The sequence below is a fragment of the Penicillium roqueforti genome (assembly GCF_015533775.1).
Source record: "Penicillium roqueforti strain LCP96 04111 chromosome Unknown scaffold_08, whole genome shotgun sequence".
Classification (NCBI taxonomy): Eukaryota; Fungi; Ascomycota; class Eurotiomycetes; order Eurotiales; family Aspergillaceae; genus Penicillium; species Penicillium roqueforti.
In genome coordinates this window covers 716,239-730,131 of record NW_024067572.1, presented here as the reverse complement: position 1 = coordinate 730,131, position 13,893 = coordinate 716,239, and the positions used below count along the sequence as shown (strand labels likewise).

The window sequence follows — 13,893 nt, the reverse complement described above, 5'->3', positions numbered from 1 at the left end:
ACCCTGGAAGTTGCAGAAAAGCCTAAAATGGGCCTTTTTTAGTTCCAAGGCCTTCGGATTGGACGAGAACTTGCCAATGCGCTAACAGAACTCCGGAGTACCACTAGCACGACCTAGACCGTTCGATTGAACTCAGTTGGCTTCAGGGGATCATATCTGTGCTATATTGAGTAAAAGTTGAGTATGTATGTGTCGTTATAGTCAGTTAGTTATAGAGTAGATCTATTACCTCACTTATTTCCCTAGTGGCGCTTCCCTATTACCTTAGCTGCCCTTTTATAAGCTCAGAGTCAGGCTCTACGGAGTAAGTAAATTTTCGTAGAGCTATCACATAGGGATCCCGAGGTCCCGCTAATTAACGCTTAGTGGGCACTCACAAAGCACTCCAGGTGTTATACTTACGTAGTTAGTAGCTGAGGGAAAGAGAATGTGCTGTATTTCTAGCTATGAGGGGCAGCCGGGTCATGTGATAGCTACACATGGTGGCATCAGGGCTGCTATTAAATCCTGTAATTGTGATGGTGGAGAGGAAGCTCTGGTCGAGTGCTTCTTGGATAGACAATTGTTCATGAAAGGCCCAGGGATGCGAGTGGTTGCAATATAACTAGTGCAGTGGGAAAACCTGGGATCGTCATATGTCGGAGCATATGGACCGGCATACCGGAGGATCAATTAATCTCATGTGTTTCGTAATTAGTTTATGTAATCCTGGCCCCATAACTAACTATAAATTGTGCAAGGGGGCCGAGACAGAAATTCAGACGATTATTGCGAAGCGAAGCGAAGCAAGTATAAATCAGAAGGCTTTCCTTAAGGCTTGCATGGCGCGAATTTGTGGTTATGAGATGTATACGAGGTCGAGACGGGCCGGATTTAGATATCTCCGTTTCTTCGCACTGCCTCACTGACCGCCTTTCAGGTATAGACGAGGTTTGACATTCCTTATCCGGTCCACAGAGTACCTACATAGTACTTATATATGTATGTAGGTATGAAGGTATTTTACTAGCGAAAGTGTAACAGATGTTGAGTCAGCTCTTCCCGCTCAATAGACACGTTAACTAACCGGATAACTAGTTAGTTAACCATTCAGATCGCCCATCGTCCTATCAAAAAGGACTAGCGTCGTTAACATGACGATTCATACTAACGGTCTCGATCTCCTCTAAATGAAATCCCTAAGTGAAAAAAATCGAGGCTATTCAGTTGGCCTACCATTTTTCAAATTCTGCCTATGTTGTCTAGAAATACTTAGTACGAACCCAGCGACTGCTACAGTCTCACTATTTGAGCCGCAAAGACGCTCAGCAGAGCCCCTACGTCCTTCTGGAAAGCCTAAGGCCTTTTATTAGGAGAAGTATACGGAGACATCGGTGCAATGTGAGATGAGATGCAGTTGCCATCGGTACGTAAGCAGTAGAGCAGCTACATTTTCTCACTGTTTGGTTCTTCAATTATGCTCCTGCTGAGTAGTGCAGGGTAACATTTCTCTATTCTCAATGAGATATCTTTAAATACCCGAACCACACTTCCTAAATGACAGACACCGTTTGTCTTTTCTAATTCTCTATTGACGGAAGGAGATCAGATCCTGTAAGGTTCTCACATTCCAAATATTGAAAGATTTTAACTTGATTGATTCTACAGTTCTACATCTATGTCTACGGAGTATACTACATTCAATTAGCACTAACTCCAATTGAACATGGAATTATTTCTTTACTGATAACAAACTCGGTTCTTGGGGCCAATTAGGTAAGAGGAATTTCGGCAAATCATTTCCCCCCCCGAACCCCACACAGAGTCATAGCAACATTGAACATACTTGATAGACTCTCTCTTTCAATTCAACTGCTTGATCTTAGACTTATCATGGATTCATTAGTACCAGAGACCAGGGTTCTGGCTGTTGCCAGCCATGTAAGTGAAACTGCCCAGTCCCTCGGGTGATAAAACTGACACTCAATCAGGTAGTTTATGGGTAAGTTTCGAGTCCGATAACGCAGATCATTATATCTAGAAGACATCCTTGGAGTGAAGCAACTAACATCTTCTCTAGCCATGTTGGAAACACAATGGCAACCTTCGTCATGCAATCTCTGGGCTGCGAAGTAGCCGCCATAAACACCGTCCACTTCAGTACGTTGCAACCCGGTCTTAACAGTGAACACTCAACCCAGACTCACATGCAATTGCAGGTAACCACACAGGCTACCGCCAATTTAAGGGAACTCGTGCCACCGCGCAGGAAATTTCAGATCTCTACCAGGGCCTATGCCAGAGTAACCTCACAGACTTCGATGTCATGCTATCGGGCTACGCCCCGAGTGCAGCAGCCGTGGAAACAGTAGGCGCTATCGGCATTGACCTGCAAAAGAAGGCGGAGAAGAAGCCCGGGTCATTTTTCTGGGGTCAGTAAAGACTCTCCATTCCTCCCAAGTACAGATGCTGATATAATGTCAGTCCTGGATCCAGTCATGGGCGACCAAGGCCGGCTATATGTCAACGACGACGTAGTCCCCGCATACAAGAAAATCATCCCCTTTGCGGATCTCATTTTGCCCAACCAGTTCGAAGCCGAGTAAGCAACCCAGACTTCATACCCAGACATAACCACTAATATAAAAATAATACAGGACTCTCTCCGGCATCAAAATAACTTCATTAGCCACTCTCGCTTCAGCGGTGACAGCCATTCACAGGATCTACTCCGTTCCACACGTGATAGTCACCTCAGTGCAGCTCTTCAAGCTCTCCCAATCAGGCTCAACCCCATCCCCGCCAGAGAACTTCCTAACAGTAATTGGCTCAACCACGCGCTCCGATGGGTCCCCGCGACTATTCCGTGTCGACATTCCAGCGCTGAACTGCTTCTTCAGCGGGACGGGCGACATGTTCGCGGCGTTGACCGTCGCGCGCCTAAGCGAGGCCGTTTCTGCAGTGGATGGGCTACGCACGACCAAGTCGTGGGTTTCGCCCGACGATGTCGTGGCTACGGATTTGCCGTTGGCCAGCGCGACTGTCAAGGTTCTGTCGAGTATGCATAGTGTTTTGGAGCGGACGCTGGAGAGTCGTGATGCGGAGCTGGCGGTTCCTGCGCCTGCGCTGGAAGGAGAGGTCTCGGCGGAGGAATTGGAGAAGAGAGATTACTTGCGCAAGACTAAGGCTGCTGAGGTTAGACTCGTGCGGAATACGCGGTTTTTGCGGGATCCGAAGATTATTTTCAAGGTGCAGGATTGGAAGAAGGCGGATCTTCCCGAGGAGCTGCGATAGTCTTTGGTTTTATATCTTTTGCATATGGCATGGCTAGATGATAGAAGGATTTCGGGAGGGCATTGGATGAAGCCGGGTCGATGGCCCCTCTCTATATCAAAAATTCGGTGTGGACATAGATTTGATTATTGAATCAAGCATGGACTTTTTTTTGTATCTTTCGTTCATTCAGTCAAACAAGATCTCAAAATGCATATAATCGTAACTAGGTTCTTTTCAAACCTAGAACCTATCTAATTTTGTCTGTCCTTCCAATTATGTACCGAGGTATGACCCTTAAATACCAGTGCTACCAAAGCCACCAGCACCACGAACACTCTCCTCCAGCTCCTCGACAACGCTCACTTCAGGGGTGTAGATCTAAAACAGGTCAGACACATTCACAACATACAGTATTGATAGCCGGAACTCACCCGCTCCAGAACCAGCTGGGCAACGCGATCACCCGCCTTGACTGGGAAGTCGACGTCAGAGTGGTTGAACAAAAGCACCTTGACCTCACCGCGGTAGTCGGCATCAATGACACCAGCACCGGTGTCAATGAAGTGCTTAGCAGCAAGGCCGCTACGGGGAGCAATGCGGCCATCTGTATTCGTCATTAGTATGACTCTTAACCCAACTCAGCCTCAACAAGCTGAGAGCTCCGCCAAATTTCTCAATCTCAATCCCCATCACAGGTGTCACATACAAGTTCCCTCGGGTACAGCAATAGCAATACCAGTGTCAACGGCGCCCTTGCCCTTAGCGGGGATGACAGTCTCCTTTGCAGCGTAGATATCGTACCCCGCAGCAAAAGCCGAGCCGCGTGTTGGAGCCTGGGCAGACTCAACGAGCTTCTTAACAAGCAGCGGGGGCAGCGGCTGCTGGATCGAGGTGACAGCAGCGGTGGTCATTGTGTCGGGCTTTGATCGTTTCGGTAGCGGGGAGGTAGGCAGGGAAGGCGGATTGTGCGCCGGGAGGGATTTCTCTTGAAGTGGCGGGGTGGTCTCTTTGGTCATGGTAGACACAAAATGGTTAGAGGATCGAAGATCGAGAATTGAGTGGATAGAGCTGTGGTAAAAATAACAGGGACCCGCAGTGAGTTGGCTAACGCAATTGATAAAGCGCCCCTAGCTTGATAAAAATTGCGGTGAGCTCCACGCTCGACGCCTTTCTGCGCGTCTCACCGCTGGGACGCGCCGAGTGTTTGTTCTGTTTGTTTTTTCTCCCCGCTCCCCCCTCGAGCGGTGACGCCGAGGAAATGCTGGGGCCGAGGTCCCCCGGTCACGCCGAGGAGGTGCCCCGGCATTTATGGCTTGGCTGTACATATTACTCTTTAAACAGTCAGTCACCTTGCCAAATATATACGCTTTCTCCACAATCTTTTCGCACAGTCCTTTCCTCATTTTATATCGACATAATGGCGGGAGAAGTGCGCCAGCCTATAGATATCCCCTCGTTGGAGAAGTACATTGACCAACATGTTCCAGAGGTCAAGACTCCACTTGATGTGAAGCAGGTGAGTCTGGCCCCGTCAATCACCAAATGAGCAATATCAAACGGACGAACTAATATTTTGTCACGATAGTTCGGCTTCGGTCAATCGAATCCTACCTACCTTCTTACTGCCGCTGATGGCAGGCAGGTCGTTCTGCGCAAGAAGCCTCCTGGCAAGCTGCTTTCAAAGACGGCTCATAAGGTTGAGCGCGAGTATAAGATTATCCGGGCATTGTGGGATACCGATGTACCTGTTCCCAGGGCGTACTGCCTGTGCGAAGATGACAGCGTGATTGGAACCGCATTCTACATCATGGAATTCCTAGACGGGCGGCATTTCACCGACCCAGCGATGCCAGGTATAAGCGGGGAGGAGAGGAAAGCACTGTACGTCGCGATGGAGGCTCCAACGCTGACACCAAAAACCCCCAGTGACTGCGCAATACTAACAAGCATGCAGCTGGAAGAATGCAGTACAAACGCTCGCAAAGTTCCACAGCGTAGTCCCTAAAAGCGTCGGACTCGAAACGTTCGGCAAGCCGACAGGCTTTTTTGACCGCCAAATCGCCACTTTTAAGACGATCTCCAAAGCACAAGCAGCAGTCGTCGATGCCGACACCAAAAAGCCCGTCGGTGAACTCCCTCACTTCGACGACATGGTGAAGTTCTTCTCGCAAAAGAGCACGCAACCACTGGACCGGGGCACCCTCGTGCATGGCGACTACAAAATTGACAACATGATCTTCCACAAGACGGAGCCGCGCGTGATCGGCATCCTAGATTGGGAAATGGCGACCGTAGGACACCCCCTGTCAGACTTCTGCAACCTCACAAGCCCCTACATAATCGACGGTGGGGACAGCCAACTGTCGCAGTTCGCGCCGGGGGTTGTTCCAGGGCTGCCACGGCGCGAGGAGTGCATTGGCTGGTACGCCGAGACGTCTGGGTACGAAACGAGCTCGGACGTGGCGTGGGGCGATGCATTTTTTGCGTTCCGAGGATCCGTGATTATGCAGGGCATTGCGGCCCGGTTCGCTGGGAGACAAGCTAGTAGTGCGAGGGCTAGTGATTACGCGAAGAGGGCAAAACCGTTTGCTGAGGGGGCTTGGGAGAGGGTTCAGCTTGTGAAGAGGGCTTCTGCTGGAAAATTGTAGTCTTCTTACACTCTGTAGAGATTTGACTACTTGCGGGGAAGCTTTTGATGGTTTTAGGTTTGGCATTGTATATACTCAGAATCGAGGCCTGGACTTCACTTATTCCATTCTAGCGCCGTCTACATGTAGGTTGAGATGAGCCGATCTGAATCTAAATCGGATTCTTCAGCTTATTAGAATGTAAGGCTGGTCCAGAACCAACTCTCCATGAAACAATCAAAACCCCACTCTATGGGTGTGTGCATGGAGGTTATGTACCGAATACGGAGTACAAGCCCAGAACAGCTAGAGTCAAGTACTTTTGGCGCGCCTGACGTGTGGACGTAAGCACTTATCCCGATGGGGACCAACGTTCGAGAACGTATGGTATAATATCCTGCGAGGATATCACGTTTAATGTACGCCATCTCATCCGATCACACTACCGAGCGGGATTGAGTACTCCGTAAAACGGTAGAGATATACAAGTAATGAGTCGGGTAAAAAAAGAAAAGACCAAAATACAAAGTACGTATATTAAAAGATTGTAAGACAGAAGTACAAGTAACGTAAAAGAAAGAAGCAAAGTACACCGGTGGAATACCGCATCGTGTAATGTCCGTTGAGCTCATCTGCGGGCAGACAAGTGGTCAATGGATTATGATTGGATGCAAAGGAGCGAAAAAAGTGAGGCTTTTTTTATCTGCCCTGCGGCTCTACGTGTAAGTGAGGCTGAGGGAGTGAAGAACTCCACTTCTTATTTTTTTCTTAGACTTCCAAGGAAACATGATTCAATAGCAGGTTTGGGATAGGGTTAGGTATTCAGATAGGCATCGGTTTCAAATTAACTAATCTATTCTCGATTATCCACAATCCACTAGTGTGAGGGGATGCGGCTGGGATAATTAAGGGAATTCGGGAATTAGGGGTTTCGGAGTGTGGCCGACTGGGGTTGGACAGCACATCTATGTATGCAGGTGGTATAGCGTAGTATTACAGTTACGTGGATTATAGTTAGGGGTATTATACACCATGTAGAATGTACCATGTGGGATCATCGAACTATACTAGTAGTATAGAAAGATTGTCTCTTAACGAGGCTCTGAAACAACGTGGGCTGGACGATCTCCTTACCGCAGACAGCGCGTTGACAATCCAACCGGGACAGCCTGAAGATCCTTCGGGCTGACGGCTCGAGGCTCCCAGGTGTTAGCGTGCCAGCGCAGTGAGTCTGACGTTGCAAAGGTAAAAAAAGGACCAAAAGGCGGGACGGAAAGAGGAAAGAGGAAAGAGGAAATAGGAAATGGGAGAAAAGTGAACAGACCGTGTGGGCCCCCCTCTTCGTGCAGGTTCCCTAGCCGGGTATAACAGACTTGGGAGTGGAGAGAGATAGAGGGGAAACGACTTGAGAGTTGCACCCCGGTTGTTGTCTCCAAGTTTACTGGTGGAGCCTGAATAGAGAGAGTAGCGGTGGAGAAATCATTTCTTTCCTTTTTTTCCCTTGGCTTATGTTGTATGTGCGACCAAGTTCAAATGCTCCGGATCGAGGGATGGAGACTATTCAGGGAATCCGAGAGGAAGTTGAAAAGTGAAGATATCGAGAGATGAGAAGGGAAATCATGGAAATACGGAAATACTCGAAAAATACCAGAAAAATACCAGACGCAAAAATACAAACCTCGGGAAATAGAATACCCGAATAATCAAATCGAAACCCGGTAAATACCAGTCACGGTAACGTAACGGGTAATCTATTCCTCTGTGGAGCTCCGAGTTGAGAGCGAGAGCCGCATTATTATTGTCTTCTCTCCCAACCCCCCTCGAATATTCCTTGGACGTTGATTCTCCTTTTCTCGGTTGACGCTTTTTTTCTTTCTTTCTGGTTTGGCCGTCGGATTACTGGCATTATACTGGTAGATATTGCTGGGCCCTAACTTGCACGTGTAGAACGTGGTATTATCTCACCCTTAGACTCGTTTCTCTTTTTTTTCCCCGAAGCCTACAACTTCTCCCTTAGTTTTCCTTTCTTCCCTTGCAAGAGTTCCTGTACAGTTTCCAACCTGCAAGCTTCTTTCCGAGGGATATTCATCTGCAGATGGCGCAGTGACAATCGGAGCTTTTAAGCCTCATCCCGGGACCCATTCACTACCCGTCCACCTTTCCGCTTGGGTAAGTGCACTTTCTGCAGACCTCGAAACTGAGTAGTCTAGAGCTTCGGGGTCTCGTTTCTTTTTTCTTTTCTGTTTTTCTTGCGTTTCCTACTTTCCCTATTTTCTTGTCTCTTTGGTTTCCGACTGGTGTTCGTTTTATTCTCTCCGGGTCATCCTGACCTGACAACCCCTCATCTCCTCATCTCAACACTTTAACCACGGACAGTCTTTGTCGGCATTACTTGCTTTTCTGCTTTTCTATTGTATGCACTTAGCTCGTGCTTCTCATTCATCCGATCACCAAGTCACAATTACAGCCCCTCTCTAACCATATCTTACAGACTTATTGATGTGTGATCGTCAATTCAATCAGTCAGACCAACACCAAGTATAAGGCGAGGTGCCCGATGCACCTGCCACTTTCTTTATGACATCCGCTATGTATGATTCGGATGATGCTTTTAATCGGTCGCCTCCTCTGGAGGCGATGAAACCCAACTATGGAGAAAGCGAAACACTACCACCATTTGTTTCCGCGAGCGAAAAAGAAGCCGACGCAGAGGGTTCTCGTAAGCCCAACCAGCTGAAACCTCAGAACTCAACCCGTGAGGGCGACCGAGTGCTGATGGAGTATCTAGCTCCGCACCACCCTGAGATTGCCGCGGCGGCAAGGATTTCTCCATTGGAACCATTACCCGGGAATCTAAAAAATCATAAACAGCCGCCTGACTTTGATCCCAGAGATTCAAAGAGGTTAAATTCGTCCGCAAAGGAGGGCCAATCAAAACCGGAACTCAAGGCAGCCCCGGGACCAGTCTCGGGCTCGGCCTCACATAAGAGTAAACCCCCCCGGAGGAGATCGCTCCCATTCAAGCCTATACAACCAGATAATAAGGTGAAAGATGAGTTTGTACCAAGAGAGCGACTTCAATCATTAAGTGGCTCGGTTCAACGACCCCAACAAGTGTTGCCCCATCTCAAAACTCCTCCGGAAAGAGAGCCCCAAATTCCCCTCCCATCATTAAAATTGATCCAATCATCTTCTGGATCGTGTCTTGCAAAGTCTCCAGACAGCAATAAACAAACGCTGCCGTCAATTCACAAAGCTCTCAGCGCATTGTCAGACTTCGGCGCCCCAACAGTCAACACAATGTCATCGCCCTTCCCCTTCTCCTCCTGTCCCGGATCAAGTACATCGGGAAATGATTCTCCATTCGACCGCACTTTTCCAGGAAAGTTTTCCATTCCTGCAAGTCCATTTTCTCACTTCTCGCCGGTGAGCATGAAGGACTCACCTACCAACCCTTCTCCGGCCTCGCACTCGTCCTTCTGGCGCGGACCACCACATTCTGAGATGCTGTCTGTCCAGACTCCGTACGACGCTTCCCCTATGACTGCCCAGAATCCAGCGACCAGTTACCCTACACCCACGGAACAGGTTGGCGCTAGTATGGGTGATCGGCATTCGCTTGCTGCGTCCACTCCCCAGGCCAATGGCCCCCTGGGTAGTTACAGGTGTACACATTCTGGCTGCACTGCTGCACCCTTCCAAACTCAATATCTCCTCAAGTAAGACCAAAGAGACGACTCAAGTGAAACCCCCACCTAACGAAATAGCAGCTCTCATGCAAACGTGCACTCACAAGACCGCCCACACTTCTGCCCGGTAGAGGGCTGTCCACGCGCACTAGGCGGAAAAGGTTTCAAGCGTAAGAATGAAATGATGCGCCATGGCCTCGTGCACAACTCCCCAGGCTACGTCTGTCCCTTCTGTCCAGACCAGCAACACAAATACCCGCGACCCGACAATCTTCAACGGTTCGTGCTACATCCGAGCCTCACTTAATCTGATATCAGCTGAACTCACGCTCACACAGACATGTTCGTGTACATCATGTCGACAAAAACAAAGATGATCCCATTCTCCGACAGGTTCTCGCGCAACGGCCGCTTGGTAGCACCCGCGGGAGAAAACGAAGGATGAACAATACATGAACCTTTAGCCTCTTGTTTATTCTTTATCCTTTTTCATTCTATTCCTGTTTACATCTTGCATTTCCAACTCATTTCTATTGTGTCCATGCTCTTTCTATCCCACTCGTTCCGACCGGCGTGTACCCTCTCCAACACCCCCTCTCTCCCACATTCATGCCTGTGTTCCCCGGGTGTTCCAGATTTCCAGATTAGCGCCTCAGTACGACATGCTAATCCCTCTTTGAGGTAACTTTGCAACTTTACGCGTGACGAATTTCTCAGCTGTGATACCTTTTTGCTGTCTTTTATTTTGTTACCTTTGGGTACTTTTGTTTGGTGCTTCTGCAATGATACCACCTGTCCATTGTTAGAAATTCATGATGTTACATGGGCCATTCGTTTAATTGGAGCATTGTGAGTCTTTCCTATTTTTACTATTTTATCTTCTTTGTCAATTCATTGGGGTATCATGAACCCTCTGTTGAACACTTTACTTGGGACTTTTCAAAATCACACTCGGGTAGAAGTCTCTTTCCCGATGCACCATAACTTGATATTGGTCTTGCCAGCTTTTCTTCAAATTCGCGTATGGTCAATCTGATCTGATATTCCCTTTGAGATTCAACCTTCTGGCCTTCGATCAACCTGGTGGTGATTTCAATCAAGTCCGGGTGCCGGACTATAACCCGCCTCCCTCAATTCCACGCACTTTTCTATCGGTTCCATGGCCTCACCATTTCGAAGAGTTCCCCAGCCACCAAGTTGTGCTTCCCTAGGGTATCGCAATGATCCAGGCCTAGGGCCTTTCTTCCGTCTATCACTTGCGCCATAATCGAACCCACCCACCGCTGTATTAGGTGCATAGTCACTGCATCTGCATCACGGCTTAGGTTTTGATGGCTTGCTGGCCGCAGTGCGCTTGCCGATTGTACGTGTAAGAAGAGCAATTTTCATCAATCCGAATTCTCAAAGTGGGAAGGTGGAAATTGACGACTACGAACTTTTGATAAAAGAAGCATCCAATAATTAGTCTATATATCCGTCCCAGTGGCTGCAGATTCTCGAATAAAGCGATAATCATCAGAACGGTCAAGTATGAGAGCCCAAGTCTCTCTACCATCTCAAATGCAAACGCAGAGAAGCCCGAATATGCCGGTTGGTCCACGCGGCCGGGAATGCCCGATTAAGTCTAGGGTATCTTAACAGCCCTGCTTGAGACGAGCCCAATCATGCATCTACGGTTCATTCCACCATTTACGATATAAAAGTTCCGCGCCCGATCCTGTGGGGCTACCAAGACCTTCCGGCCCGATTTATTCTCATGGAGGTTCGTGTTCGCAGCCAGCCAAAACGCAGCCAGCTTAATCGGCATATTTCTGTGTTACCTGTAATGATTTCAATATGGACGTAAAATAGACGGTGTTAAGAAATGTGTTTACTTAAGACATTGTGTAATCCAGTGGGTCATCAGCTCCAGACAGGGGTGGTTTAACCGACAGGATTATGAATTTTAAAACTCTCTTACCATCCGGGTTTGCCTCTTCTGTTGACTCTATCTTGCTATCTTATGTTGTTTGTTTTATTCGGGTACATATAATTCGCCACCATGAGGTTATCGCTATTCAGGAGCAAGACGAAACCCAGTGTTCCAGAATACAGTCTGTAAGATTTCGTAATAGATAAACGAGGTACCGAGCTAATAATGTCGAGGTACCCCACAGAAGGTGCAATTGGGATGAAGGTATTATCTGATCCTTCAGATGCTGACCTAGAGTGAGTTCATCTTTCCAGGAAGGAGCCCAAATTAGATGAACAAAGAAGAAATGAAAACTGACATCCACTAAACTAGCATTGTTTTTATCCATGGATTGACCGGCGATCGCGAGAAAACATGGACTCACCAAAATGGAACCTTATGGCCCCGGGATCTTCTTTCCAAGGACTTGTCCAAGGCACGCATCATGACCTTCGGCTACGACGTCGACATATTCAGTTTTTCCTCGATTACCTTCTCAGATCGACTGCACGACCATAGCCAATCCCTAGCCTATGCAATTGTCAGCCAACGAATCGAGTGCTCAAGCAGACCCATCCTATTTATCGCGCACAGTCTGGGCGGTCTGGTATGCCAACAAGCCCTGATCCTCAGCAACTACATAGACGGACTATGGGCGATATCTTCAAGCGCCATCGGGATAATCTTCATGGGCACACCGCAGTACGGGTCCTCGCTCGCTTCTTACCGAGAGAAACTCGCAAAAGGGATGAACATAGTCCACACCGCAAACAGAGACATGGTCGGGGCTCTCCACCCGGGCTCGAACGACGTACAACGAGTTGGAAACGAGTTTCAGTCTATGCTCCATTGCGGCGACCTCTCCCTCAAGGTCTTCTGTTTCTACGAATCGAAAGATATGAATGATATAGTGGGCAAGATCGTTGAAGAGCACTCGGCTGTTCTGCGGGGTTATGAGAGCTGCGGCATTGATGCTGATCATTACAACATGACCAAGTTCAGTGGTCATGCAGATAATAGTTATTGGCTTGTTCGATCAATCATTACAGGGTGGCTTCATGAGTCCCGTAGTGGTGATACTGCAAACAAGACTACCATATGCGCTCCTGTCTCTGGAAATCCTGCTTGGTTGGGATCTTGGACTCCAGGGAATTCGTGCGTTAATGGGACCACAAATTCGCAGAATTACACCCAAGGATATTGCACGCACGGCGAGAAGTCTGTCTTCGACTGAGGAGCATCTACACAAAATATGGATGTGTGCGAGCCCAATGGCTACAGACAGAGATCTATAATAAATGCTTTTGTTCCTGAACTACTGGGGTTCATACACGTTTCAAATAGAGTTAAGCTTCCAAGACCAACCTTGGAACACGTGCGAAGCTGAAACCTTGGAACCTTGGGTTGCCCAAAGTTTCAGATTACCTGATGAAACACACCCTTAGAAGACCAAGTACATCACTCAGAATTATGCTGTCAGCCTCCCCTAACATCCTTCGGGTGCAGGTGTGTTGCCGGGGCCTGGCTGGGTTGGTCTTCTTACGGAGGCCCTGGTCTGGTTGAATCTAGCCACGTTATCCAAGTTGCATAGCTGGCGAATCCAAAGAAGACGATTCTTTGGGATTGATGGTTTACTAATTAGATGGTATTTGGCAGCAACCAACGTGCGGAGGCGGGTTTAATAGGTTCTGAATGGACGAAGTACACCTCGCCTCGTCTGGTCTTGATATAGAAAGGCTATAATTTGGATCATTGCACTAGCTTCGAGACATACATACCATAAGAAAGAAATTCTTACCTGGATACCCTAGATAGAAAATGCAATCGAACAATGCCCGCATTCATGTTTAGTTTTCACTCTATGCCTGCCGCCACTGTACATAGCCTCCACTAAGTAGCAGTGAACTCGCATGATGGAGGTTAAACATAGCATACTGTTTGTTGATAGAGGAATATGAGTAACTTGCATTATTAATAGATCTAGGGGAAATGCGCGTTTCATCTGGTCTATTTCTGCGTAAACGTCTCGGATGCATAATATGATCACGGGTCACGGGTATTCGATTACACAGGCCTTTTTTCAATATTCCTATTATCAGGTGGTGATATTAGTCTGGCCTAGGGCGTTATTTGGCGTTAAAATTAGAATCAAGCATTTTTAGTCGCTTCTTACGGCGGTAGAATACTCGGCAATGCTCGAGTCTAATTCTAGACTTGCATATCTACATCCTCATACGCAGGTCTAGCATTCAAGCAGTGCAACTATACATTTTCGTATGGTTTTTGTTTAAACTTTCATGGACAAGGTAAACCCTCGCTAAACAGAACCGTTCATTGTCTAAATTTGCCATGCCTTTTCCCGCTTTGCCTA

General features: G+C 47.9%; 5 protein-coding genes across 5 annotated transcripts; 4 read left to right on the top strand and 1 right to left on the bottom strand.

Moving 5' to 3' along the window:
* Positions 1 to 1,872: 1,872 nt before the first annotated feature.
* LCP9604111_4335 (pyridoxal kinase) lies at positions 1,873 to 3,273 on the top strand (the record flags this gene model as incomplete). The annotated part of the gene is made up of 6 exons (XM_039072023.1): positions 1,873 to 1,920; positions 1,971 to 1,981; positions 2,060 to 2,139; positions 2,199 to 2,411; positions 2,464 to 2,581; positions 2,637 to 3,273. 6 exons carry the CDS (start codon positions 1,873 to 1,875, stop codon positions 3,271 to 3,273), a joined length of 1,107 nt encoding a protein of 368 aa, XP_038929897.1.
* Positions 3,274 to 3,549: 276 nt separating this feature from the next.
* LCP9604111_4334 (uncharacterized protein) lies at positions 3,550 to 4,271 on the bottom strand (the record flags this gene model as incomplete). Its single annotated transcript, XM_039072022.1, has 3 exons — positions 3,550 to 3,633; positions 3,687 to 3,859; positions 3,962 to 4,271. The coding sequence occupies 3 exons, from the start codon at positions 4,269 to 4,271 to the stop codon at positions 3,550 to 3,552; spliced, it is 567 nt and encodes a 188-aa protein (XP_038929896.1).
* A 401-nt stretch (positions 4,272 to 4,672) lies between these two features.
* Positions 4,673 to 5,903, top strand: LCP9604111_4333 (phosphotransferase family protein; the record flags this gene model as incomplete). Its single annotated transcript, XM_039072021.1, has 3 exons — positions 4,673 to 4,771; positions 4,841 to 5,136; positions 5,210 to 5,903. The coding sequence occupies 3 exons, from the start codon at positions 4,673 to 4,675 to the stop codon at positions 5,901 to 5,903; spliced, it is 1,089 nt and encodes a 362-aa protein (XP_038929895.1).
* Positions 5,904 to 8,471: 2,568 nt separating this feature from the next.
* On the top strand, positions 8,472 to 10,027 carry LCP9604111_4332 (uncharacterized protein; the record flags this gene model as incomplete). Its single annotated transcript, XM_039072020.1, has 3 exons — positions 8,472 to 9,601; positions 9,653 to 9,850; positions 9,910 to 10,027. The coding sequence occupies 3 exons, from the start codon at positions 8,472 to 8,474 to the stop codon at positions 10,025 to 10,027; spliced, it is 1,446 nt and encodes a 481-aa protein (XP_038929894.1).
* A 1,585-nt stretch (positions 10,028 to 11,612) lies between these two features.
* On the top strand, positions 11,613 to 12,756 carry LCP9604111_4331 (esterase/lipase family protein; the record flags this gene model as incomplete). Its single annotated transcript, XM_039072019.1, has 3 exons — positions 11,613 to 11,668; positions 11,717 to 11,779; positions 11,856 to 12,756. 3 exons carry the CDS (start codon positions 11,613 to 11,615, stop codon positions 12,754 to 12,756), a joined length of 1,020 nt encoding a protein of 339 aa, XP_038929893.1.
* Between the last annotated feature and the right edge of the window lie 1,137 nt (positions 12,757 to 13,893).